This window comes from Drosophila arizonae, chromosome 5 (assembly GCF_054131065.1).
Source record: "Drosophila arizonae isolate 15081-1271.41 chromosome 5, UAZ_ARI_1.0, whole genome shotgun sequence".
Classification (NCBI taxonomy): domain Eukaryota; kingdom Metazoa; phylum Arthropoda; class Insecta; order Diptera; family Drosophilidae; genus Drosophila; species Drosophila arizonae.
In genome coordinates this window covers 6,897,670-6,920,420 of record NC_142925.1, presented here as the reverse complement: position 1 = coordinate 6,920,420, position 22,751 = coordinate 6,897,670, and the positions used below count along the sequence as shown (strand labels likewise).

Below are 22,751 nucleotides of genomic sequence, written 5' to 3'. Positions count from 1 at the left end.
TTATAAGTACAATTTATAGGAATGTGAGTGTAAGAATATAACTAAAATGTAACTGGAATATAAAGTAAAAATTACCTTGAATATATGTAGATAATATAGATAGAATATAACATATATATAGTGTATAAACGGATTTGAAATAAAACTACAATAGAGTTCAAATAAGCCTTGCTATATAAAAGGAGAAATGTGAAATGACTGGAAGAATACAATATGGCAAATATAGCTAGAATATTTATCAAATATAGCTAAAATATAACAACAATTTTATAGAAAGCCAAAGCCGTGTAAGGTGGTTTCCCTCTTCCAATGAGTTAAGTCTTTATCAAATTCCTTTTAAATAAATGATGCAACTAAAATATAGCTAGAATATGGCTAAAATAAATATAGAATACAATCTCAGCTAGAACTTGGCTTGAAGCCTTAAGCTATAGCTTTTATTTCTATCAATGCATCAATAATCAAATGCACTTCTTAATTGGAAATTTAAATGCGATTGTTTTTTTAATTACATCTTGAATATATCATCTTATTCCATTTATATTCAATTTATTATAAGCCAGAGAGAAACTTGGAGACAAAGTTTGGTTGAATCTTAAGTAGCTGTTAAAATTCCATTAAACTGAAATCTAATTAAAGTTTTTGTAATGTAATTTAATAGCTCAAGATATTTGACAAATTAATGAGCTAATTTAGATTTTGGGGAACTAACTCTCTCCATTATTAAATGTAATGCTAAATAATTGCAAACTTTCATTCGATGAGTTCATATGTTATTCAACTGTGAGACGTTGCTCATAATTTGGTTGCCAATTGCATTTCCTGTTCTGCTGCCCAAGTCCTAAGCAAGTTGATAAAAACAACATTTGAGCACGTGGCCATTGTTCATGGGGCTATTAAAAACTAAATGAAATTTTCATGCATGGCCACAAAACTAATTACAAACTGAAGTGTCAAGCAATTGAGGCAGAGTTTTGTAGTTGTTATAGTTGTAGCTGAAGTTGTTGTTGTAGTTGTTGTTGTTGTTGTAGTAGTAGTTGTAGCTGAAGTTGAAATGGAAGTGTTTGCCGGCCAAGAGGCCAGCCAAAAAGTTGACTGCAGCAAAAGCCCACACACATAGCCACACACACACACACATACACATGGCACTTATACGTAACTTGTAAGTGCCCCAGACGGAATAAAAAATGTGGCCTACCCCGAAAAAATGAAATAAAAAAATATATATATAGTATGTTGGAAGTGTTGGACTAGGAAATACCCGTATAGAGGTTGAACTTTAAAAGAGTTGTATATGAAAGTAAGGAACTCTATATACTTATAAAGAATAAATATTAATCGATTAATTTATTATCGATTGCAAGCGGGCAAACACTCGAAGGAAGCTTTCTATGATCTACGAGCAAGAATGTATATTGTATATATAATATATATTTTAAATATAGTATAAATTAAGTATGCTATAAAACAAGAATATATATTGTATATATAATATATATTTTAAATAAAGTATAAATTATGCACATATATTTCAGACGAAGAAATACATGGAAAAATATTTCAAAATATGTTGCTATAGATCGATAGATAAGAAGATGTATCTAGATACAGGTAGAGAGGCACAGAACAGACAAAGAAAGAAAGAGAGAGAGATAGAGATGTAAATAGATAAAAGACAAACAGACAGACAGATAGAGAGGCAAATAGACAGAGGGAGTGAGACATACAGAAGGAGTCATATATTGACAGTCAGAAGGGCAGACAATCAGAAAGAGGGTGACAGGAGGAGAGAGAGGAAGATTGTGAGGAAAGAGGATAGACAGAAACAGAATAAAATAAAAATATAGAGAGACCTAGACAACGATATGTAGGTTTGTCATAGACAATCAGTTCTAAATCTCTTGTCTGTAGTTAATCTTAGACATTAATTATATCAAATTTTATTACTAGCTGTTACATACTCCTTGAACGAAATCAATATACCCCGCTTACTCACACATATGCAGTACGCTGCAGGGCATACAAAAAGGCCCAACGAACGAAACTAACGAAAGAAGTTTTTTCTTTTCTTTATATTTGTTTATTTCTTTGCTTTTTTTTTTTTTTGTGAAAAATGGCTGCAACATAAAAATTGACCTCAGCGACAAAGGCGGCGACTCGGTTGCTGTTAGATGTTCGTTTTATTTTTTATTTTTTTATGCTTAGCCGAAATAGTTGGAGACAGCCAGGCGCACAAACTAGAGACGACAAACACATTCACACACACACACACACAGCCACGCACACACACACACACTGAAAAGTGGAGCAGCAATTGCAGAGTGGCTGCATTGCAAACTTGGACTCGCACCACTTGGACAACGGAATTGAAATCGGCTGGGCAACTACTGCGAGAGCGCGTGTCTATGTTGTGTGTCTCTGTGTCTATGGCGGGGCAGACAAATTACAGTAGCCAGATTTCTCGTCTTTCCGATGTTGTTTTGCATTTTGCTAAAAAGTTAAAGCCATGCCACGCCTCCCCCGTGGCCCATGCCGGCCCGGCTGGCTGCCTACCTCATGTTTTTTGCCTCATGCTGCTGCTGCTACACGCGCTGAACGTGTTTTTTGTGTTGCTGCTGCTGTTGTTGTTGCTGCTGCTGCTGTTGTGTTTTTTATGCCTCGCATGTTGTTTTGTATTTGCTGTTTGTTTTTTTTTTTTTTTTGCTTATCTGCTGCTGTGGCTGCTCTTCTACTGCTTTTTCAAATGCTCTAAAGAATGTGGTTTACTTTTTGGATGAGTTAACAAGCGATTCGTAGTACGTGTTGCTGCTGTTGCTGTTGCTGTTGTTGTTGCTGCAGTTGCTTGTACATACATGATTTTGAGTCTAATTTGAGCGTTTGCCAGCAGCACAGATTTGTCATAGAAAGTGTGTGTGTGTGCGTGCGTGTATGTTTGGGAGTGCTCGAAATAGCTCATAGATCAGCTTCGAGTGATAGTTTAAGTCAACAACTGACGTGACAAATTGTGCATAATTTTAAAGCCTAAGAATGCAAATATATATGTATATATATATATGCATATATCAAATCAATTTTAAGTGCTTCTTTTATGTTTTGTTTTAGCACAAATTACTAATAAATTCCGTTTATATTTTTTGTGCCATTTTAGCCACCAGCTGAGCAGAAGTCAAGCTTTGCAAATTTTACGGGTAAGCTGGAAATTATTTACCTATGCTTGAATAGCTATTTAAATACATATATATTATATATATATGAGCATGAGCTGGGCGTCTGCTGCAAATAGTTTAACTGCTGTTGGCTCTGGCCATAAATCAGCTCTGCTGGCAGTTTGTCATTTCGGTATGCAGCTAGAGAATCTTTTAACTGTGCAATGAATGTGTGCACAACAAACAAAAAACGAAAAACAGAAGCTGTGCCATAAATAAGCGAACTGCAAGTTGAGCTGAGGCTACATTCAGCTTTTATGAAGTCTAACTGAGTCGAGCTATTGTTGCATTTTTCTAATGGTGCTTAATTTTGACTAGAGATCAAATTTAAGCTATATAGTGGAATAGAAATAGTTCCATTCATATTTATCAGAATATTTAAAATAGCAATGGGTCTATTCATATTAGAAATAGATTTATTTATATTTAAATGGATCTATTCATATTTATTGGAAATGGAAATAGATCCATTTATATTTATTATATTAAATTTATATTCATATTTACCAGAAATTTAAATAGGAAATAGGTCTATCAGAGTATTTCAAATCAAAATGGGTCTATTCATATTTATCAGAAATAGGTCTATTTATATTTTTCATATTATATTTATATTAATATTTATCAGAAATAGAAATAGGAAATACGTTTATCAGAATATTTAAAATTTAATTGATCAGAAATTGAATTAGAAATACGTTTATCAGAATTTTTCAAATAGAGATGCATCTATTCATATATATCATAATGTTTAAAATAAATGTAGAACTTTATACATTTATATTTTCTTTTTCCAATTTCAATTTATTTTTCATTTTGCAAAATTTTTCCCTTGGAAGTTTTACTTACGTATATGACGGGTTTTTAAGTAGAAGGCATAAAAACTGATTTTCTGTTTCTTACAACTAAACTTAACTTTATATAAACATAAATTTTAGACCTATCGGTAAATATGGCAGCCCTGAGTTTCGTCACAAGCTTTAAGGCAGCTAATATAAATTCTTAGCCAAATCAATAAACATGTTTTGTAAGCTCTTGTCAGTTTGCTTTCTTAGAGGGATTACCAAGTCTTTCAGAAGCATAAAAATAGAACTAACAGCAGATTTCATAGCTTTTATTGTTAAGCTTAGCAGTCCTAAAGCTTCAATTGATTGAAGCAATAATAGACTCTCATTGAAAATGGCAATGCAGTTAATATAATGCCATTGTGAAAATGTATGTAACAGGCAGGGCAAACAATTTAAAGTATATATATATAATATTATTGTTGAACAAAAGTATAAACTGAACTCATCTAGAATGTTGGTCTGTACGTCTCCGCTCTTTCAGGTTGTTTCTTGTATAACTTTGCAGCTATGAAGCATAGATTGACTTAAGCTATTTTATACAGTTTACTGACTAAACATGGGAATGTAGAGTAAATATTATAGTATAATACATTAGAGAGACAGAGGTATATTTTCATCTATCTCTAATCGATTTTACCTTACTTTCTCTTACCTTTTTCATAGCCTTGACTTAATCAATAATAAACTTATATTAATTAAAACTCGAATCAACAAATTTATAGAAGCATAAGCTAACGTGCTTAATTTGCTGTAATTAGTCTAGGCTATTGTAGCCCTCGGAAAATATATTTACAGAAAATTATGAAATTAACATGCATTATATGATACAAGCAAATATGTTAATTTTCTTTAGATACACCATGGCAAACATTTATAGAAAATTGATTGAAGTTAGCATTCCAGTGAAATTGTAGCAATTGCAATTATTTGCCCTTTATGTTAAACTCATTTGTGTGCACTTGACATTACATATACATATATGTACGTGGATATGTATGTGTGTCTGTATCTTAAGACTTACTTGTTTACTTATTCATATTTCAGCGCCAGAAATTCTATATCTCCAAGCAGCTGTAAATTGCCAAGCACACACACACACACACCCATGAACATATTTCAATTCCCAAATATAAACATGGCTATAATATAGAACTTCCGCATTTATAGTGGAGACACACAAGCTGCTTGGCTTCATGTGCCAGTTCACAATAGATTTATGCCGCTGGTTATTGTGACTTGCAGTTGACATAGAGCTATGTATAACCACTGATATATGTACATATATGCATAAACATGTGTGTGTGTGTGTGTGTGTGTGTTTGCTGTACTACATCTAAAGTACAGCACTTAGTTGTGCAGACCGCAATTTTGGTCACATCTGCAATTTGCTGTCAGCTACGATGTATAGCTATGACTAAAAATATATGTAGATAGATAGATAGAAATATACGAGTGTCTGCATAAGTGCCACAAAATTTCGCTTGAGCCTGTGCCAAATGTGTCAATTCATTGGCAAGCAGCAGCCAAAGCCAAAGCCAGAGCCAAGTGCTAACGCCTTAGCTTAATGGTGGCAGCTCTGCATGTGTGTGTGTGTGTGTGTGTGTGTGTGGTTGTCACATGTGTTAATGAGGCCTAGTTGTGTGATCATAAGCAGTTTATAAAATATGAATGTAAATGCGCTCACTTTTCTTTAATGGCTTTCTTTAATAAGTATTTTTTTTTTCTCATTTTGAGTTAGTCATAAACGAGCGGCCTATTGAAATTGCGGCCTAAACTCTATAGTTTTGCTGCGTAGTGTCTTCTAGCTCTTCCTGCTTGATGACGCACTTTAATTTCGGTTTTATATTTCCTCTGTTTCGGGGCGTGTCCTCATTTGCCGCTGACATTTGTCGCACGACGGGCTGTTCGGGCCATGGCCCACGCGCCTTAAATTTATTACCAACTGCTGCTGCTGCTGCTGCCGCTAAGCGATTCGCTGATGTTGATGCTGATGCTGATGTTGGCTTATTTATGGTGCTGCTGCGTGGGCGGCTGCGGATTCGTTGAATGTTTCTACCAACAACAGTTTTATCTTTCTTTTTAATTTTTTTCCTTTTCACATTTTATTTTTTTGTTTTTTTGTTTTTTTTTTTTTTTTTGGTTTTTTTCCCGGCAGCAAACGGTTGCAAATTGCGCTGTCTGCGGCGACATTTCACTCTAATGCTGTAAAGTGAAATTAGTTGCCTTCATAATTATTTATGTAGCTCTTTTTTCTTGACGTTATACTCGTTCGGGCTGTGATGCAGAGAGCGGGTATATTGGCTCATGAAGAATGTGGGAGATGGCTGTTTGACTGTTGATTGAGACATGTTGTTGATTAAGACATGAAAACTTGGGCTTAGTTAAATGATATGATTTTTATATTAAGCATTCAGAAATTTACTAATAAAAATATTAATAAAAATAATTATAATAATATATATATATTATATAAAACATAATAATCACTTAATAAATTTTTAGGATTTATAATAAAGCGTTTTTACTAAAAGCACTCAGATATGAACATATATAAAAAAAAAAAAACAAAAAAAACAAAAAAAAAAAAAAAAATAATTAATATTTAACAAAGTATTATATCCATAAAACATATTATATATGAAATTTCTGGACCAAATGTTAAAGCTCAAAATATATCGCTAGGTTAATTGCTTGTTCTATGTATTATAAGAATGAATATTGAAAAATTAATATTTATAAATAGATTAATTATTATATACAAATTTATCAAATTTACAAATATTCATTCTCTTAATTTATTAATATATCAATATAGTAATATATTAATCTATCAACCGTCTATTCGGTTTGTTAGTTTGATAGTGTGATAGTTACAAAAATATAATTATTGCTAAATTGATATATAGATTGAATTTGTTAAGTAACTATAATTAGGCTCTCTAAAATGCTAAAATATATTTAGTTACATATTTCTAGACAGCAAACGAGCATTACTCAGTCGCATACGCCCGCCGCCTCCTCCCACTTCATCTAATTTAATTCAGCTTTTTAGCTAATTTCTCAAGTAGCGCCAATAAATTCTGGCAGCAGTTTTGCTTTGTGGCGTGTTACGGTAGCATTTGACACCAATTGTTGGTGTTGTTGTTGTTGTTGGTGCTGTAATTGCACGCTATTGTTACTGCTGCTGCTGCTGCTGCTGCTTTTGCTGCTGCTGTGGCACGTCATTCAAATGGCAGACAGCCAACGAACTTCGTGTTCAAGTGTTTGGCTGTGAAGTTTAAGTTTTTTTTAGCACTTGAGCTGCATTTCGTTAGGCTGTCAGGCGAAGGTCAAAATGCTGCCGTTTATTGTTGCTGCTGCTGTTGCTGTTACTATTGTTGTTGTTGTTGTTGTTGCAATCGTTGTCCATCCACCTGCGCTGCAGTTTGTCAAGTGCCTGAATCAGTTCACCCCCCACACACACACTCGCTCACACTCACTCAAATTAATTGTGGCAAATTATGAATAGCTGACTGAAAGCGCTTCAATTGACCGGGTCTAGAAGCACAACAACAACAACAACAACAATTGCTGCCCACTTGGCTGGTCAATGCCGTCGTTTGTTGCTTTTGTTTGTCTATTGCCTTTTTTTAGTGTTTTACTGAGGTTTTTTGGTTTTTTTGGTTTTCTGTTTTGTGTTTTTGGCTCTGCCCGCAGTTAAAACAAAGCTAACGGTACACATTTGTATTTCGTATTTGCTTTTGCGCTGTGGTTTTTAACGAGATTTCGTGATGTTTTGATTCCAACAGGCAACTGGAGCGAGCGCACACACAGGTAAGCAAATACACACACGCGGGCAGCACTTGTAAGCAGAGCAATGATGCTATGGAGATATATGTAGTTTCGAATAGATGTAGGTATGTTTATAGATGAATAGCTAAATATGCATAGATATAAGTAGATAATGTACACAGATGTAGGCATGGCAAAAGATATGTCAATGTAGATATAGATATAGATATAGATATAGATATAGATATAGATATAGATATAGATATAGATATAGATATAGATATAGATATAGATATAGATATAGATATAGATATAGATATAGATATAGATATAGATATAGATATAGATATAGATATAGATATAGATATAGATATAGATATAGATATAGATATAGATATAGATATAGATATAGATATAGATATATATATATAGATATAGATATAGATATAGATATAGATATAGATAGAGATACAGATACAGATACAGATACAGATACAGATACAGATACAGATACAGATACAGATATACCTACATTATTACTACATTATTACTACAGTTAGCAACTGGTTTCTGAGCCTTACTTCACTTATTTAACTTGTAATTCGTTCGCTTTATCTGCAATTCAACATAAAATTTCATGGCTAACGCACTTTGTATGCCTCCACACGCCGATTGAATGCAGATTTAAGTTAAATATTGCCAAAATAAATTGTAAATCGCGCAACTGAAAACTGAAAATATACAACGCGTCTCAGTCGATGTCTTCATCATCGTCATCATCATCACAGCTGTTGTTGTTGCTGTCATCCTGCTCAGCGTCTTTGCGTCTTTGCGCGCGCCCTCATTATAAAGCACAAATCATGCATTGCGTTTACTTAACGGTGCTCGGGCAAACCGAAAAGTAAATAAAGCTGACAAATTTATTGTCGCCGACGACATAAATCGGTATCGCAGCTGACCCACAATTTGCGGCTGCCAAGTTTTCAAAATGTGTCAGCGTCAAGCAAATTTGCCAAAAATCGTGCTGTAATTGACATATATATACATATCGACATTCGTTCGCATTTTACAGTTTGTTATTCATATATACACACACACATACGCACGCTTACATATGTGTATGTGTGTGTCTGGTGTCGTTCGCATTCTCATTATGCATGCGCTGGCAAAACAAAAGACTGAAGTAACGAACTTGCCGCCAAACGAAATTCATGTGAAATTAAAATGAATACCGCACATAATTTAGATTAATGTTTGATTTATTTATATATCCGAAATATTTTGTATTCAATGATTGATTTTTAACAATATGAATTGAGCATTTGTATTATAATTTTTTTTTTTTTTTTTTTTTGTGTCTTTTGTGTTCATGATAATTACATGTGAATCATGCTGCATTTATTTAGAGCAAACTCTTTTGCTTGAAAACATATTCAATACGGTTCATTCATAAAAATATAATATTATTATATAATTTATATTTGATAATTTAATATTTCATAATTTTATTTATTTTATTTTAATACATTTCATTTATTTTAATAAATGTTTAAATAGTAATATTATCAATTGCAGAATTCCTAAAGATGTTTTTTTTTATGTGCTTTCGCTTCAATTCTAATTTCTTAGAAATCTGTAAAGATTATCTTCTGACATATTTTGGGCTATTGGAAATCTTAGCCGAAACTATATATCATATATATACAAATATATACTCAAATTAATTTCTTTTAATATTTTTTCCTCATGAATCACTGTGCCTCTAGCTTCTTGCTTATCTAGATAAACATAAACATTTTATATTAGGTTAAAGTTACATAAATCCTAATGCCTATAGATTGTACCTGTTCTATTTATCCAACAGCCGTCTCTATCACCAAAAACAAAAACAAAAAAGCGTTTGATCCGACTGCATTAATCTTCGGTCCAGCCTTAACTAGATTACCTTTAATTGATAAGCTTATGGAATGTTAATGTGCTGCTAAGTGTGCTCATTTATTTGAAGCTAAATCTACGCTCGTTTTATTTCTTTCACTTGATTTATTTTTGCAGATATTCCCAGTTCATTTGTTTAGTTTTTTCTTCGTTTTTTCTTAATTTGCATCCATCAAATAGGTTTTTGGGGCATTTCTCTTTTGTATGCTAACTTTATATTTATATATGGGAATTGGTTTCTTATTTAATTCTGGCTGCCCTGTCTGCTAATAAGCTGCTAAATGCTTGAAAACAAAATTTCACTTTTCGGGTTGTGGCTAAGTCTGTCGCTCCCACTGCTCCTAAAAAACAAAACGCGAACCGGTTAAATTGCCAAAAAAAAAAAAAAAAAAAAAAAAAAAAAACAAAAAAAAACAAAACAAATTCCGACATAGTTAAAATTAATTTTGGTTTTTCTGCTGCTGCTGCTGTTTTTTTTTTCGCAATTTTAATTAAAGCATTTTGTAGACAGTGAAAGTCGTCAGCCACCCAAAAATTCTCAGCGCTTTTGGACTCATGAATTGCGGCCAATTCTTGGCATCCGTTGCGTTAAGAATCTGCTAAGTGCAAAGCGGCGTGAGGCTGTTAAATTTAATTAACATTAGCTAACAAAAGGCCGAGCAAATACCAGCAACAGCAATAAGAGCTACAACAACAACAACAGCAACAATGCACAATTTGTGGCAATTTCTTTGGCAGTCGTCTCAGTCTCGAAGAAAAAAGCACAAACTGTGTGGCAAGTTAATTAATTTGGTTAATAATGCGTTGTTTACAGTTATGCCTGTTTGTTATTGTTGTTGTTCCGGTGTTCATTTGTTTTTATTATATTTTATTTTCGTTGCTGTTGTTGTTGATGTTTCCATCAGGTAGTCGTTGCTCTCGCACACTTGACTGGGCCATTTGAATGAGAGGCAGCTAACAGAAAAAAGTTTTTGCCTTTTTGAAGTGAGGTAAGCACTTGAGTGTGCCTGGGGCAGCTCTATAGACAGAGAGAGAGTGAGAGAGAGGGAGGTAGAGGGGGGCAAGAGATAGATAGCGTGGCAGACCACGTAGCTGAAATGTCCTTCTGCTGTGGCAGAAATTCTTTAGCGTGCATTGACATTGAGGCATTGAAGCTTTTTCGAGTGGCTATGCCTGAGTTGAATTTAACACCTTCCCGGCATGTAAAGCCCAAAAGCAGACCAGACCAGACAATAGCAAGGCAAACAGAGAGACAAAAAAACAAAAAGAGCCTGGCAACAATGACAACAGCAACATAGAAGCTGCACCAGTAGCAACAGTCGTCGCTCAGCGCCCTTTAAGGCTTTGATGACCCAGCGCGGAACGTGACGTGATGTATGTGTGTGTGTGCGTGTGTGTGGAAGCTAGCAAACAGCAATGCGACATTTTTAGTTTGAAATTGATTTTCCCCATGCGACTGACAATGTTGCCAACTATAACAGAGCAGAGCAACAAGAGGAACAACTGCAGCAGCAGCAGCAGCAGCAGCAGCAGCAGCAACAGCAACAACAACAATAGCAACAACGACGTTGACCTTGCTTTTGCTGCATGGCTTGCACACCCGAGGGACTTGGCAATTGCTGGCCATAAATGCGCTAAGCAGCTGCCCATTGTGGACGCACACACACACACAAACACACGCATACACGCACACACATGCACCGAAATGGTCATGAAGCGTTGCGCATTAGAACACAACTTACCAAATATAAACAAAAGACTTAGGCAACGAACTTCTGCGTACTGCTAAACAAAAACAAAAAATGAGAGAGAGGGAGAGAGGGAGAGAGAAAAAAGCTAAACAATGGCGCGTGCTATGTCTAAAAAAGCCAAAGCCAAAGCCAAAAGCCTGTTTGGCCACAGCCATTGCGTAGCTGGAAACCTGCTCTGATCATGAAAATGCATTTCAGCTCAAGCTTCAGCTTCAGCTCTGCCTCTGCCGCTGCCGCTGCCTCCGCCGCTGCCTCTCCTCTTTTCGCTCTACTCTCTTAACGCTCCGTTGTTTGTTGTGTCTTTTGTTTAGCGTTGATCTAATAGGTTCATGTGCTTGGCTAACGAAAGTTATTTATGCATGCAACAAGTCTACTTAGGCCTGCATGCGTCATCGGTTGCTGTTCATAATTTATGCCAAAGACTTGCAACAACAATAGTGTTGTTGTTGTTTTCTTTTTTGGCGTGGGTGTTAATGGCGGCTGCAGCGCAAACAGAGCGGCAACAGCAACAGCAACAACAACAACAACAGCAGCAGTCACGCCAGCAAATACTCAGCTGTGGCGTATAGAGTATAGGAAAACAAGCTGAACAACTACGACAAGAACAGCAGCAGCAGCAGCAGCAGCAGCAGCAGCCACATTAACAACAACAACAGCAACAACAACAACTGCTGCTGCTGGCTGCTTGAAAAGGGTCGACGACTTTTGCGCCCGCATTGGCACCCAGCAACGTGCAATGTGCAACGTGCAACGTGCTACATGCTACATGCAGCTGGCAATGGCCGCTGTGCTGTTGCGAGTGGCATAAACCAAATAAATGAAAATTGTTTAAAGTTTACTTTGGTTTATGGCCTTAGCCATTGCTAACTCTCTGCCTGGCTGGGCTGCCCGCCTGGCTGCCAATGCTAATTGCATTGGAATGTCCACAAATGCAAAGAGATGCTGGTCATTTGCGTGGGCTGAAACGGCAGCAGCTGTTGCTAGTTGCTGCTGCCGCTGTTAGTTACTGCTGCTGGTTGCTGTTAATTATGAGCATTTGCCAGGAGTATCAGGCAGTGCTAAAAATCTAGTACTATTTTTAGCCATAGTCTTGACGGCCTTTAATTGAGTTTCTTTTGGACCAGCAATTGGCAAAGGATTTGGCAAATAAATAACAGAGCTAGATATTAACAATAGCTTGATGCGGAATTACTTATATTTGTTCGGTTTACTTATATATATTTTGACAAGGTTTTAGTAATAAGAATACAATAATGTATAAATTTAAAATTAAATTTTATATTTTATTTTTTATATTTTATATTTTATTTTTATATTTCATATTTCATATTTTATAATTTTTATTTTATATTTTATATTTCATATTTTATAATATTTATTTTATATTTTACGTTTTATATATTATATTTTATATTTTATATTTCATATTTTATATTTTATTATTGAATTATTATTAATCATTATTTAAATAATATTATTTATTATTATTATAAATACCACAAATACTCGAAGCATTCATTGATCAATTTAAATAATTTAAAAAAAAAAAAAAAAATACACCCATACAAAAACATATCTGTTACACATAAATTTCCACTAAAAACTTCATCTAACTCCGTATAGTGGAGGGTGGAAAGTAGAAGGTGTGAAATGGTTCACCGGCACCATTGAAAAACTTTGATTGAAACTCCACCCAATGCAAGCGCAAAGTATGCAAAAATGCTGAGAGACCCTCCATCATGACCAAGATTGCAACAGTTAATATGCTCCAAATGAAGAAGGCTGCAGTTAGTATGGGAACGCCAGCATAGATGGGTAGCTTATTCTTCAGGCCCTTCTCGAGCACCATATTCCAAAGGACATCGGACAATTGACAGTGCGCCAGGGACAAGGCCCACAAGCGCAAATACGAGGCCGTATGCGAAACAGAGCCCAGAACACTCTCAATCGTATGGATGCCCGAGTGTATCCAAATTTCGGACATATCGAACTCAAGGGCATCGTCGAGCGTATTTAGCTTTGGCACTGAACGACGATCGGACTCTTCGAAGTCGATGGTGTAGCGCAATGAGGAGCGCATTTCCTTGATGGTATTCCTACTGCTGCGATGCAGCTCTTCCGTATCTTGGCTCTTCCTGCGATGCTTCATCAACTGTCTCTGGCGACAGGTCAAATAGATCGGCTTGCCGGCCAATAGCACCGGCACCATCGCGAAGGCTACAAAAACGAGAGCATATTCCAATATGCGTTCATTTACAAACATGCCCTGGAGGCAGGTCTTCACCTCCAGCTCAGTGCTCTTCATCAGCATCATGTCGATGAAGGTGATCAGCACAGATGGGGCACACGCTGAATTGTATGGGGGCTGCTTCAAGCCCCCATACATTAGCCACTTGAAGAAGATGAGAAAGACCAGGTAACAGAACAAACAGATCATAAAGATGAAGAGTGGAATGACGACTAGAAATAGATCAGCCTTGCGATTCAAATGGATACAATTGACCGCCGACAATGTGAGGCCGAACATCATTTGCGAAACGCCCAATATGATGGCCAGCTTCATTTTGAGTGAATTGAATGTTGTGATGGCATCCTCGCCACTAATTTTCCAGATCGGATCGACGCCAATGGGATAGGGATCGCCTGTATAGAATTTGGGATCATTGCTATCCAATGTCAACTGTGAGGTCAGGCCCAGTACAGTTGTCTCATTGTATACACAGCTCCAGCTGGAGCCAAAGAGGTTCAAGGGCTTTGACATGATATCGTTGTAGATGAAGCCAATGTATATGGAGAATATGCCCATTAATAAAATGATATAGCGTCCGCCATATAAGATATTCCTAATCTCATTCTCGCTAACTGTCGTCCGATTCACTTGCTCGATGCGTTTCTCCTCAAAGATCATGAGGCAGGCAAACAACGTCAACAGAATGCCATGGCCCATGTCACCGAACATGATCGCGAATAGAAATGGAAACGTTATAATCGTATAGGGAGCCGGATTCAACTCTCTATAGTCGGCAATGCCATACGCATCGATCAGATTCTGAAAGCCCTGCGTAAACTTATTCAGCTGAAAATATGTGGGCGGCATATGGCGCAGTGGGCGTGAACGTTTGATCAGCAGTGGCGCCGTGTACTTTTCTTCGTCGCCCGTCGCATGGATGCCGTTGTTAAGGACCCGCCGCACATCGTCGATTAACATTTTGGGCGTAAAGCATTCGACTTGCAGATGTTTTTTATTCTCCAGTGAGCCGATCGGATGCAGACGATTTAGTAGATCATAAACTCGCAGGCTTTTGCGCAAGTTAATGCGCATTATATACAGATCGTTGGCAATGATCGTTAGCAAACGTTTGTGGGCTTTGCGCGTCTCGCCCAGCACCAGCTCCAGGTCGTTAATATCCTTGGCCAATTGTTCGATCATAAGCATTCGCTGGGTTGGGCTCTCCGGACACTCAAAGATCACCACATGAAATGCCTGACAGATTTTCAGTAATTTATGCCGAAACGCAGCCGCTGTCGTCATCAGGAGCACCACATATTTGGGCGGCATTTCTCTCTCCTGGCCCGTCGAGCTCGTGCTCGTCGTTGGCGACTCCGTGTGCCGGACGAGCACATTGCGTCCATAGAAACGATAGATGAGCAGCTCAAAGGCTCGAAACTTTTCGACATGAATGCTGCCCAGAATATAATTCAATTGCGAGCTATGCCCTTCGCCCTCCGACTGATCCCTTAGCAGATGAATGATTGAGCTCTCCGTGTAGACCAGCTCGGCTTTACTGTTCCGTTTTACCTCCAGGAATTCATTGGCATTGCTCAGCGCAAAACTTTTCTCAATCATATAGTTGTAACGCCTCTCGAGCGTTGTCACATGCTCGATCACCGATGTCGCCTCCTCGTACACACGGCGCAGCTTTCGATCGTATTGCAATATATTGGATTCACGTGGTCGATGCTTTGTATCCACGTCCGCATAATATACCTCCTTGATATCCGCATGCTTCAGCTGGGCCTCCAGATAGTCGACAATGCGCAACAGATCGCTGCACAGCACCACGCCCTTCGTATACAGGCCGTTCAAGATGTGATCCTCATCGAAGACATTATTGAACTGCATGCCGCCATAGTGTCCCAGCTCCATTAGGCAATCGAAGGCATTCTCCACGTGCAGCAGCAGCATGCACAGGTCCATCTCCTCGCTGCAAAAGAAGCCCATGCTGAACGAAGAGTGTTGGATGGAAAAATTTCACATATATGTATATATATTTATATATATTGTATAAACATGTATTGAGGTTTTTGTATTTGTTTTTTTTTTTTTTTTTTGTGTAACTGACCTAGGCCAAGCCAGGCTAGGCCTGCTAATTGATATGTTAGCCAAACTAGTTGTTGCTGTTGTTGTTGCTGTTGCTGTTAGTTGTCTTGGCATGTTTGCTGTGGCTGCACTTAATACGAGTAGCTAACTCAAGTCCGAAACAAAAACAACGGCCTGTGCATAAGATTAACTGCGATAATTTAACGTTTTACATGCTGCACTCTGCCTCTGTCTATGCCTCTCTGTCTCTACCCTCCTCCGTCTGCCATCTCGTTGCTCGTTACAGTCACAGTTGCAGTTACGCCCACATTGCAACGCAACACTGAGCAACAACAGTCTGCAATCGCTTTGTTCCCTCGCTGGGAAACTTTGAGTTGAACTTTTCACTGTATTTGCTTGGCGAATTGCGTTCAAGCATACATATATGAATGTACATACATACATATACATATATATAAAGTCATGTACGGGAATAGCTATTTCAAATCAATTGATTAGAATTTATAATTCTTGACTGGAATTTGCATATGTGTGTATAGAAAATGGAGAGAAATTTTCTTGAATTGTTTGTAAGCTCTGCAAATATTGAATATGAATATTTTATAACTAATGTATGTATAAGTTTCTCCTCTTCGTGCTGTACATCTCTGTCTGACCCTCTCTCTAAATCATTGCTATAGCAGAATGATAGAAATACAGAGATTTAGTGTGAGAAAGAATGGGAAACTAGCGTAAGGCTAATATCCCCCTATACTTTTCTCATTCTCTCTTATTTAACTGCCGCTGAATATATGTTTATATATTTTTCTCTATCAATCTTAGCTTTAACTGGCTCTCTGTCTCTCACACACACATTCTTTCTCTCTCCCTGTCTCTTAACTCTCTATCTCTCTTCTTCTTTACCCATGACTGTCACTTTGTTTCTCCTTTTTTCTCTCTCTCTCTCACACTCTCTCGCGCTCTCCTTATTTATCTCTCTTTCTCGCCTATTATTGCATAGCTTCTCTATCTCCCTCTTCTTCTTTACCCTTCTCTGTTACTTTATCTCTCATTTGCTATTTCACACTCTCTCCATTTCCGCCCATTTCATGTTCTCTATCTTAAGACTCTTCTCTTTAAGTACATTACTCTCCTTTTGATAAATAACTCCCTTCCATGTGATTTTCAAGAGCTTTACAAGGCTGCTTCATATCCTCCTGCATCATCTCATCGTCTCTCTCTCTCTCTAGATTCTTCCCTTCTCCATAGAGTAATTGTCAATTTGCTCGCCTGCTGCCTGCCTTCACTCCTTTGCCCTTTCGTAGGGATTGAATTAAGTCTTATAATAAATGCTAATTAGTCGAGGGTATCGCTTAGTTCAGCTCTATATCATTCTAATTTGCATTTAATTAAGCTGCTGCATTTGCTTTGCTTGCAGCTGGCAGTGTGGCGTATGCTTAAGCTGCTTATATAACACACCAAGTGGCAGCAGCAATTCTTGTTGTTGTTGTTGTCATTGTTGTTGTTGCTGTTGCTGTTGATTTTAGGTGCTATTTTCTCATCACATGCCACAAAAATAGATGCAGCTACATTTTCCCAGACAAATCGAAGTTAAAGCGTTTTAGACAAATCGTTTTGTAATTTTGAGACGATGTTGTTGTTGTTGCCTTTGTTGTTCCCATTGTTGTTGTTGATTTGGTGCCAAAAGCGTTTTACTCATTAGCTGCTGCTAAAAGGAAAATGGCCCAAAAGTTTAGTACTTTGTTGAAAATTGTTGTTTGCTACGGCTGCTAACAGCGAACGCTGCTTGGACCCATAAATTGTTAGTTAGCAACAACAACAACAACAATGGCAACAACAACAACATCGATGGCCACAATCAGCCCAATGGCAACAATGGCCGAATCGGCTACAAACAATGAAAGTAAAAGTGCCAAAGCTCGCTGCACTTGATAATTTCTTGGGCAAAGCTTGTTGGCGATCTCTAAATTTGTTGCTGTTGTTGTTGTATCACAAGTCATTTAGCTGGACACTGGCTTTAACAATAAAGTCGTTGTTGCTTGCGTTCGATTTCATTAGCTTTTATTGCAGCACTTTTGTTGTTGTTGTTGCCAAAGAAATTAAGTCACCAAATTGAAAGTTAAAGGAAAGCAAAAGTGGGCGAATGTTTTCACTTTTTTGGGGCCAACATTTAGCAAATTGCATTGAAATCATTAAATGAAGTGCGCCGCAGAAATGAATAAAAGAAACTAACAGAACTGCAGCAGCAAAAGGCGTGCGGCTAAAGCGAGACAGAGTTTGGCTGAGAATCTCTGAAATTAAAAGAAAAAACAGGCTTGAAAAATGTTGACCTTAATAATTATTTTAAGATTATTATATATAAAAAAAAAAACATGTCTTAAATATTGTTAAATTTCAAGTGTTTTCATAAACTAATTTCGTATTTTTTCTCCCTCTCTCTCTCTCTCTCTCTCTGTCTTTGCAGTGTGATGTGATTGAAGTTCAATAGCCAAACAAGCAGACGTCAAGCATAAGGTAAGCCGCAATCGATTTTGGCATTAAATAGCAATTAAGTGTACGCCCACAACAACAACAACAACAACAATAACTATAGAAAGAGTAACAACAATGGCTATAAACGCAACTCACTTTTCGTCCAAGGCAGGAGAAAGTGCACTTAGATTGAAACATATAATTTGCCAAAAGGCAAATGTAGAACCCAAAATTAACGCCTAAACAGCAACGGCCCATGCCTTCATGATGGCAATCAAGTTCACTTTAATTACAATATATATACACGTACATATACACGTATATATAGGCTATCTGAATAGGGTCAAGTTGTGTGTAGCACGCGAAGCAGAACCCGTGAAAAATTTTTCGTGTGGGCGTGCGCCGCTTCTCTAGAAACGAGAAGCGAAACGCCAAAGCGAAAGTTTGAAAGTGACAACAGAAAATAGCTAAAGAAAACTGAAAAGTTGTGAGTGTGTGCGTGGGTGGGTGCGAGGGTGGTCTAAAGCAAATTGATAATATATCTAAAAAATATTAATAGTATATAAAATTAGTATTATTAAAGCAATTCGATTAGCCTTTTGTAGCTGACAGTTAGCTTATTACAAGCAGCAGTAGGCGTGGTCTTATCTATAAGCTCTATATATATTCTATATATGCGCGATTAAGAAGTGTGCCTAAGTCGTTCCAGTCTTGTTCATCTCTTTTGAGATTGGCACAAATTTAAGATCTAGCTGCTTCTATAGCTCTCAAGCTGTAAGTTCTGATAACTCTATCAAATACTTTTGATTCAAATCGATTAAAGTTAATTTATTCTGATTTTGTATACTCAAAGAGCTCCCAAAATATTTTGTAAACTGAAACTAAACAAGTTTGTTTCGATATATTTATCGATCACTTTATCGCCTTGAAATCAATTAAAGTCGATTAAATTACAGTAAAAATTTCTTTTAAGATTTAGATGTATTCCCTATGGTCAAGAGATATGGTTTATAAATCTTTAAATATAGATCATTCCTATCTAGTATATCTCTCTTATCCCTTTCGTCTTCAACATCACAAAAGCTCACTCCAATTTTATTTGCAGCGCACTTAAAACTCACAAATATATCAAACAACCCTCGTAGTTCTAATTATCTATATATGCACACACAAATTGTGGCACTTATTGAGCGTGTGCTTTAATTAAAGTGTGTAAATAGCTATGTATATAACAAACATCAGCCTATATATGCTTTCAACACATGATTCACACACACACATGCACACACCGCATACATCTAACACATAGCTCTAAGCACTTAAGAACTAACTGTGCGTTCACGACTGGCATTGAAATGGACACCTTTAGCTCTTGTTGTTGTTCTTACTGTTGTTGTTGTTGTTGTAATTTCTGTGCTGGCTGCAGCCAAAGCAAGTTCGTTGCTTAAGTCATTCGTTTTGCATGCCGCTGACTGACTGCGACCTTATCAAGCCTCTGACTGTGACGAGCTGCTGCTGCTATAGCTGCTGCTGCTAGTTGTGGTTGTCGTTGCTGTTGTTGTTGTTTTTGCTATGCGTGGACGTCTAGCCCGAGTTGGCCTGGTCTTGGCCCGCTGTGGCTGTGGCCCGTTATGCGTCTCGAGCTTTAGAGCGCTGGCAGGCGCTTCATTAAAATGTCTAGCTGGGCCAAATGGTTTTTGAAATTGAAACGTCTATGTTGCGACTTGTTGCGTCTGAGCAAATGCATCTTCGTCTGCAACAGCCGCAGCAACAGCAACAGCAACAGCAATGGCCACGTCTACTACGTCTACGTCGTCGTCATCATCAGCAGCAGCGGCGGCAGCAGGCGGCAGCAGCGCAGTTGCCTCACAGCCGCTTATCTTCTAGTCTGAACGCATCATGCGCGCACTTGGCTCTGGGCTATGCCAAGGCCTGGCCATGGCTGTGGTCGCGTCGCTGTCTGTGGTGGCTCAGCCAGTTGCTGTGGCTCTGCTGCTGCTGCCGGCACCACCAGCGCACAATTTTCAATTTGCCAATTGTAGCAGTAAAGTTTATAGCTGTATTTTTAGTTGTTGTTGTAGTTGTTGTTGTTTTCTTTTTTTTTTGTGGTGCTTCTCTCCCCACCACTGCGCTGGTTTACCGTTAGCTTTTGGTTGTGCATGTGATTGGCCTTAGGTGTTGCTGCCAACTACTTGGGCCATTTACCTCAGCATCTGTCTGTATGTGTGTGTGCGTGTGTGTGTGTGTTGCGTGTGTGTGGGTTGGTCTTACTAATTTGCGACAATTGGTCAGACCATTAGCCAAACTGACTGACTGACAGACTGACTGCCTGACTGCCCACTTATGTGTGGGCGTGTCTATTGCATTTCCATTGGCCATGCAGCTATAATTTATAAAGGAATTCTAGCATGAAATTTTGATTTAATAAACGTCGCAACGCAAAAATAAAAATTATTAAACAATAATGATAGGTGAGGGGAGAAGAAGAGACAAGGGGGAGAGACGAATTTATGCTGAGTTGACAATTCATTCAACGAGCCATTAAGCAAATTATAGGAAATGCTTAGCAAATATTTATGGCTAAACATTACTAAAGTATTTGTTCTCTTAATGAGCAGCTGATTAATTATATTAATTATAGAAACAATTTAGCTGCAATTAATATTGCACTTATCTACGCTTTGTTTCACATGTTGGGGCAATTTATTTTTGCAATCAGTTAAAAATTTTTTGTAATTGTTGTTGTTGTGTATTTAAATGCCAAATTTGTTTTTTGATACTAATTAGAAGTCATGTAGCATAACTCGTCTCAATTGGACAGGTGAACATCAGTTTGTGAGCAGGAAGCAAATGAGATTTGCAAATCTGAAAGCAGATAAATTTTCAACAAAGTCAGGCGATGTTTCAAGCTGAAAACAGCTACAAGAATCTGATTTTTTGCGTACTTTTAAGCAGCTATAAAATATATCAAATGTTTCAACAAATTGTTAAATGTGAGAGAATGTCGAGTTAAGTAAGAAAGAAAGAAGCCCTTTTCAACAAATTTACGTCTTTTGCTTCGCCCACACAAGTCTCATCTCTATCCATCTCTGTGTGTTACTTACCATAGCTTAAGGCTTTCATTTTTCCATAGCTGCTAGCTGAACGCCCACAAATAATGATTTTTGAGGAAAGATTTTTAAAATATTATTTAAGGTCAAGTGTAATAGTTGCAAAAGCCGTAAACTAATCTGAAAAGTATTTAAAGCTGTTGCAAATTATCTCCAATGAAAATGTCAAATTTTTGATATAGTCTTAGAATTAAAAGAGTTTATACAAATAAATATTCGAAATTAAAATCTGAAATAACGAATAAAAAAATTCGTGCTAGCAAAAATCTTATATAAATCTCATATTTTATAAAAAAAATAAAAAAAAAATTTTTAATAAAATAATAAAAATGTTTTATTTTATATAGAAAAATGAAAATGTTTTGGTTATAAAAAAATAAAAAAGTGGTCTTTTTTATTAAAAAAAATTAAAGGTTTTTTTTATAAAAAAAAAGAATAATAATATTAATAAAAATGTTTTTTTTTTTTTAATATATATATATATACATATATATTTTTTGTTTGCTTTATCTATTTATATTAAAAATAGTTATATTTTATATATTTATATTTGATATATTTTATCGGTCAATCGCTATAGGGTTTAATATAATACCTGTATTCAATAAGTATTCAATAAGCCATCAAACATCTGCCCAAGCGTTCGCAGGCAGAGCGACATTTCCGCTCTTACAGCTTAAAATTCAAACAATATTCAAGTGCTGCTCTCATTACTTACGACCACATAGCATTCAGGCTGATTTAAGCGGTATGCAGTGCATGGCGCATACCCCAATTAATAATGCTCATATTTTTGACAATCCAGCGACAGCTGCAGAGCGCTTCTAATAAATGATAATTGCATTTTGCGTAACTGCGGCATTTGTGGTTATTGGACACAGCTGGCTGTAATATGAAACAAATCACACACACACACACACACATATATATATACATGTATGTGATTATATATGTATTTTTAGTTGAGTGATCAATTCATTAAACACACGCTGTTTTCCATGATTCTTGCAAATTTGCAACAAAATACATATTTTGAGCAAACATGACCCAATTTTGTTGTTGTTGTTATTGTTGCTGATACATGTGCAACAGAATACACTAAAGCAGCAGGGCGCCCGGCGCGAGTATGCGGCACGAGTTCAAAGTGAAATTCATAATGAAACGCAAAGCCCTCGAACTGGACTCAATCGACTTGAAATTCACATGGCCGCAATTTGTTGCCAGTGTGTGTGAGTGTGCGTGTATGTGTGTGTTGTGTTTCAGAACCTAATCAACACATCATCAATAACAGTGGGAAATCATTTGTTCTAATGTGTGCAAGAGTGTGAGTGTGTGTG

At 36.9% G+C, this 22,751-nt stretch overlaps 2 protein-coding genes across 7 annotated transcripts in view; one reads left to right on the top strand and one right to left on the bottom strand.

Moving 5' to 3' along the window:
• sano (CABIT domain-containing protein serrano) overlaps window positions 1-22,751 on the top strand; it is a 144,661-nt gene that overhangs the window by 58,492 nt on the left and 63,418 nt on the right. For 5 of the 6 annotated variants that reach the window (XR_016270454.1, XM_089471070.1, XM_089471067.1 and 2 more), the window contains 2 exons: window positions 3,149-3,188; window positions 18,297-18,346. The gene's annotated coding sequence lies outside the window, so the exon portion shown is untranslated. The remainder of the gene's footprint in view (window positions 1-3,148; window positions 3,189-18,296; window positions 18,347-22,751) is intronic. The other variant, XM_089471068.1, reaches the window with a different exon arrangement.
• On the bottom strand, window positions 12,972-15,894 carry Vha100-3 (Vacuolar H[+] ATPase 100kD subunit 3). Its single transcript, XM_018012559.2, has one exon. It carries the CDS (start codon window positions 15,731-15,733, stop codon window positions 13,121-13,123), a length of 2,613 nt encoding a protein of 870 aa, XP_017868048.1. The 5' UTR covers window positions 15,734-15,894; the 3' UTR covers window positions 12,972-13,120.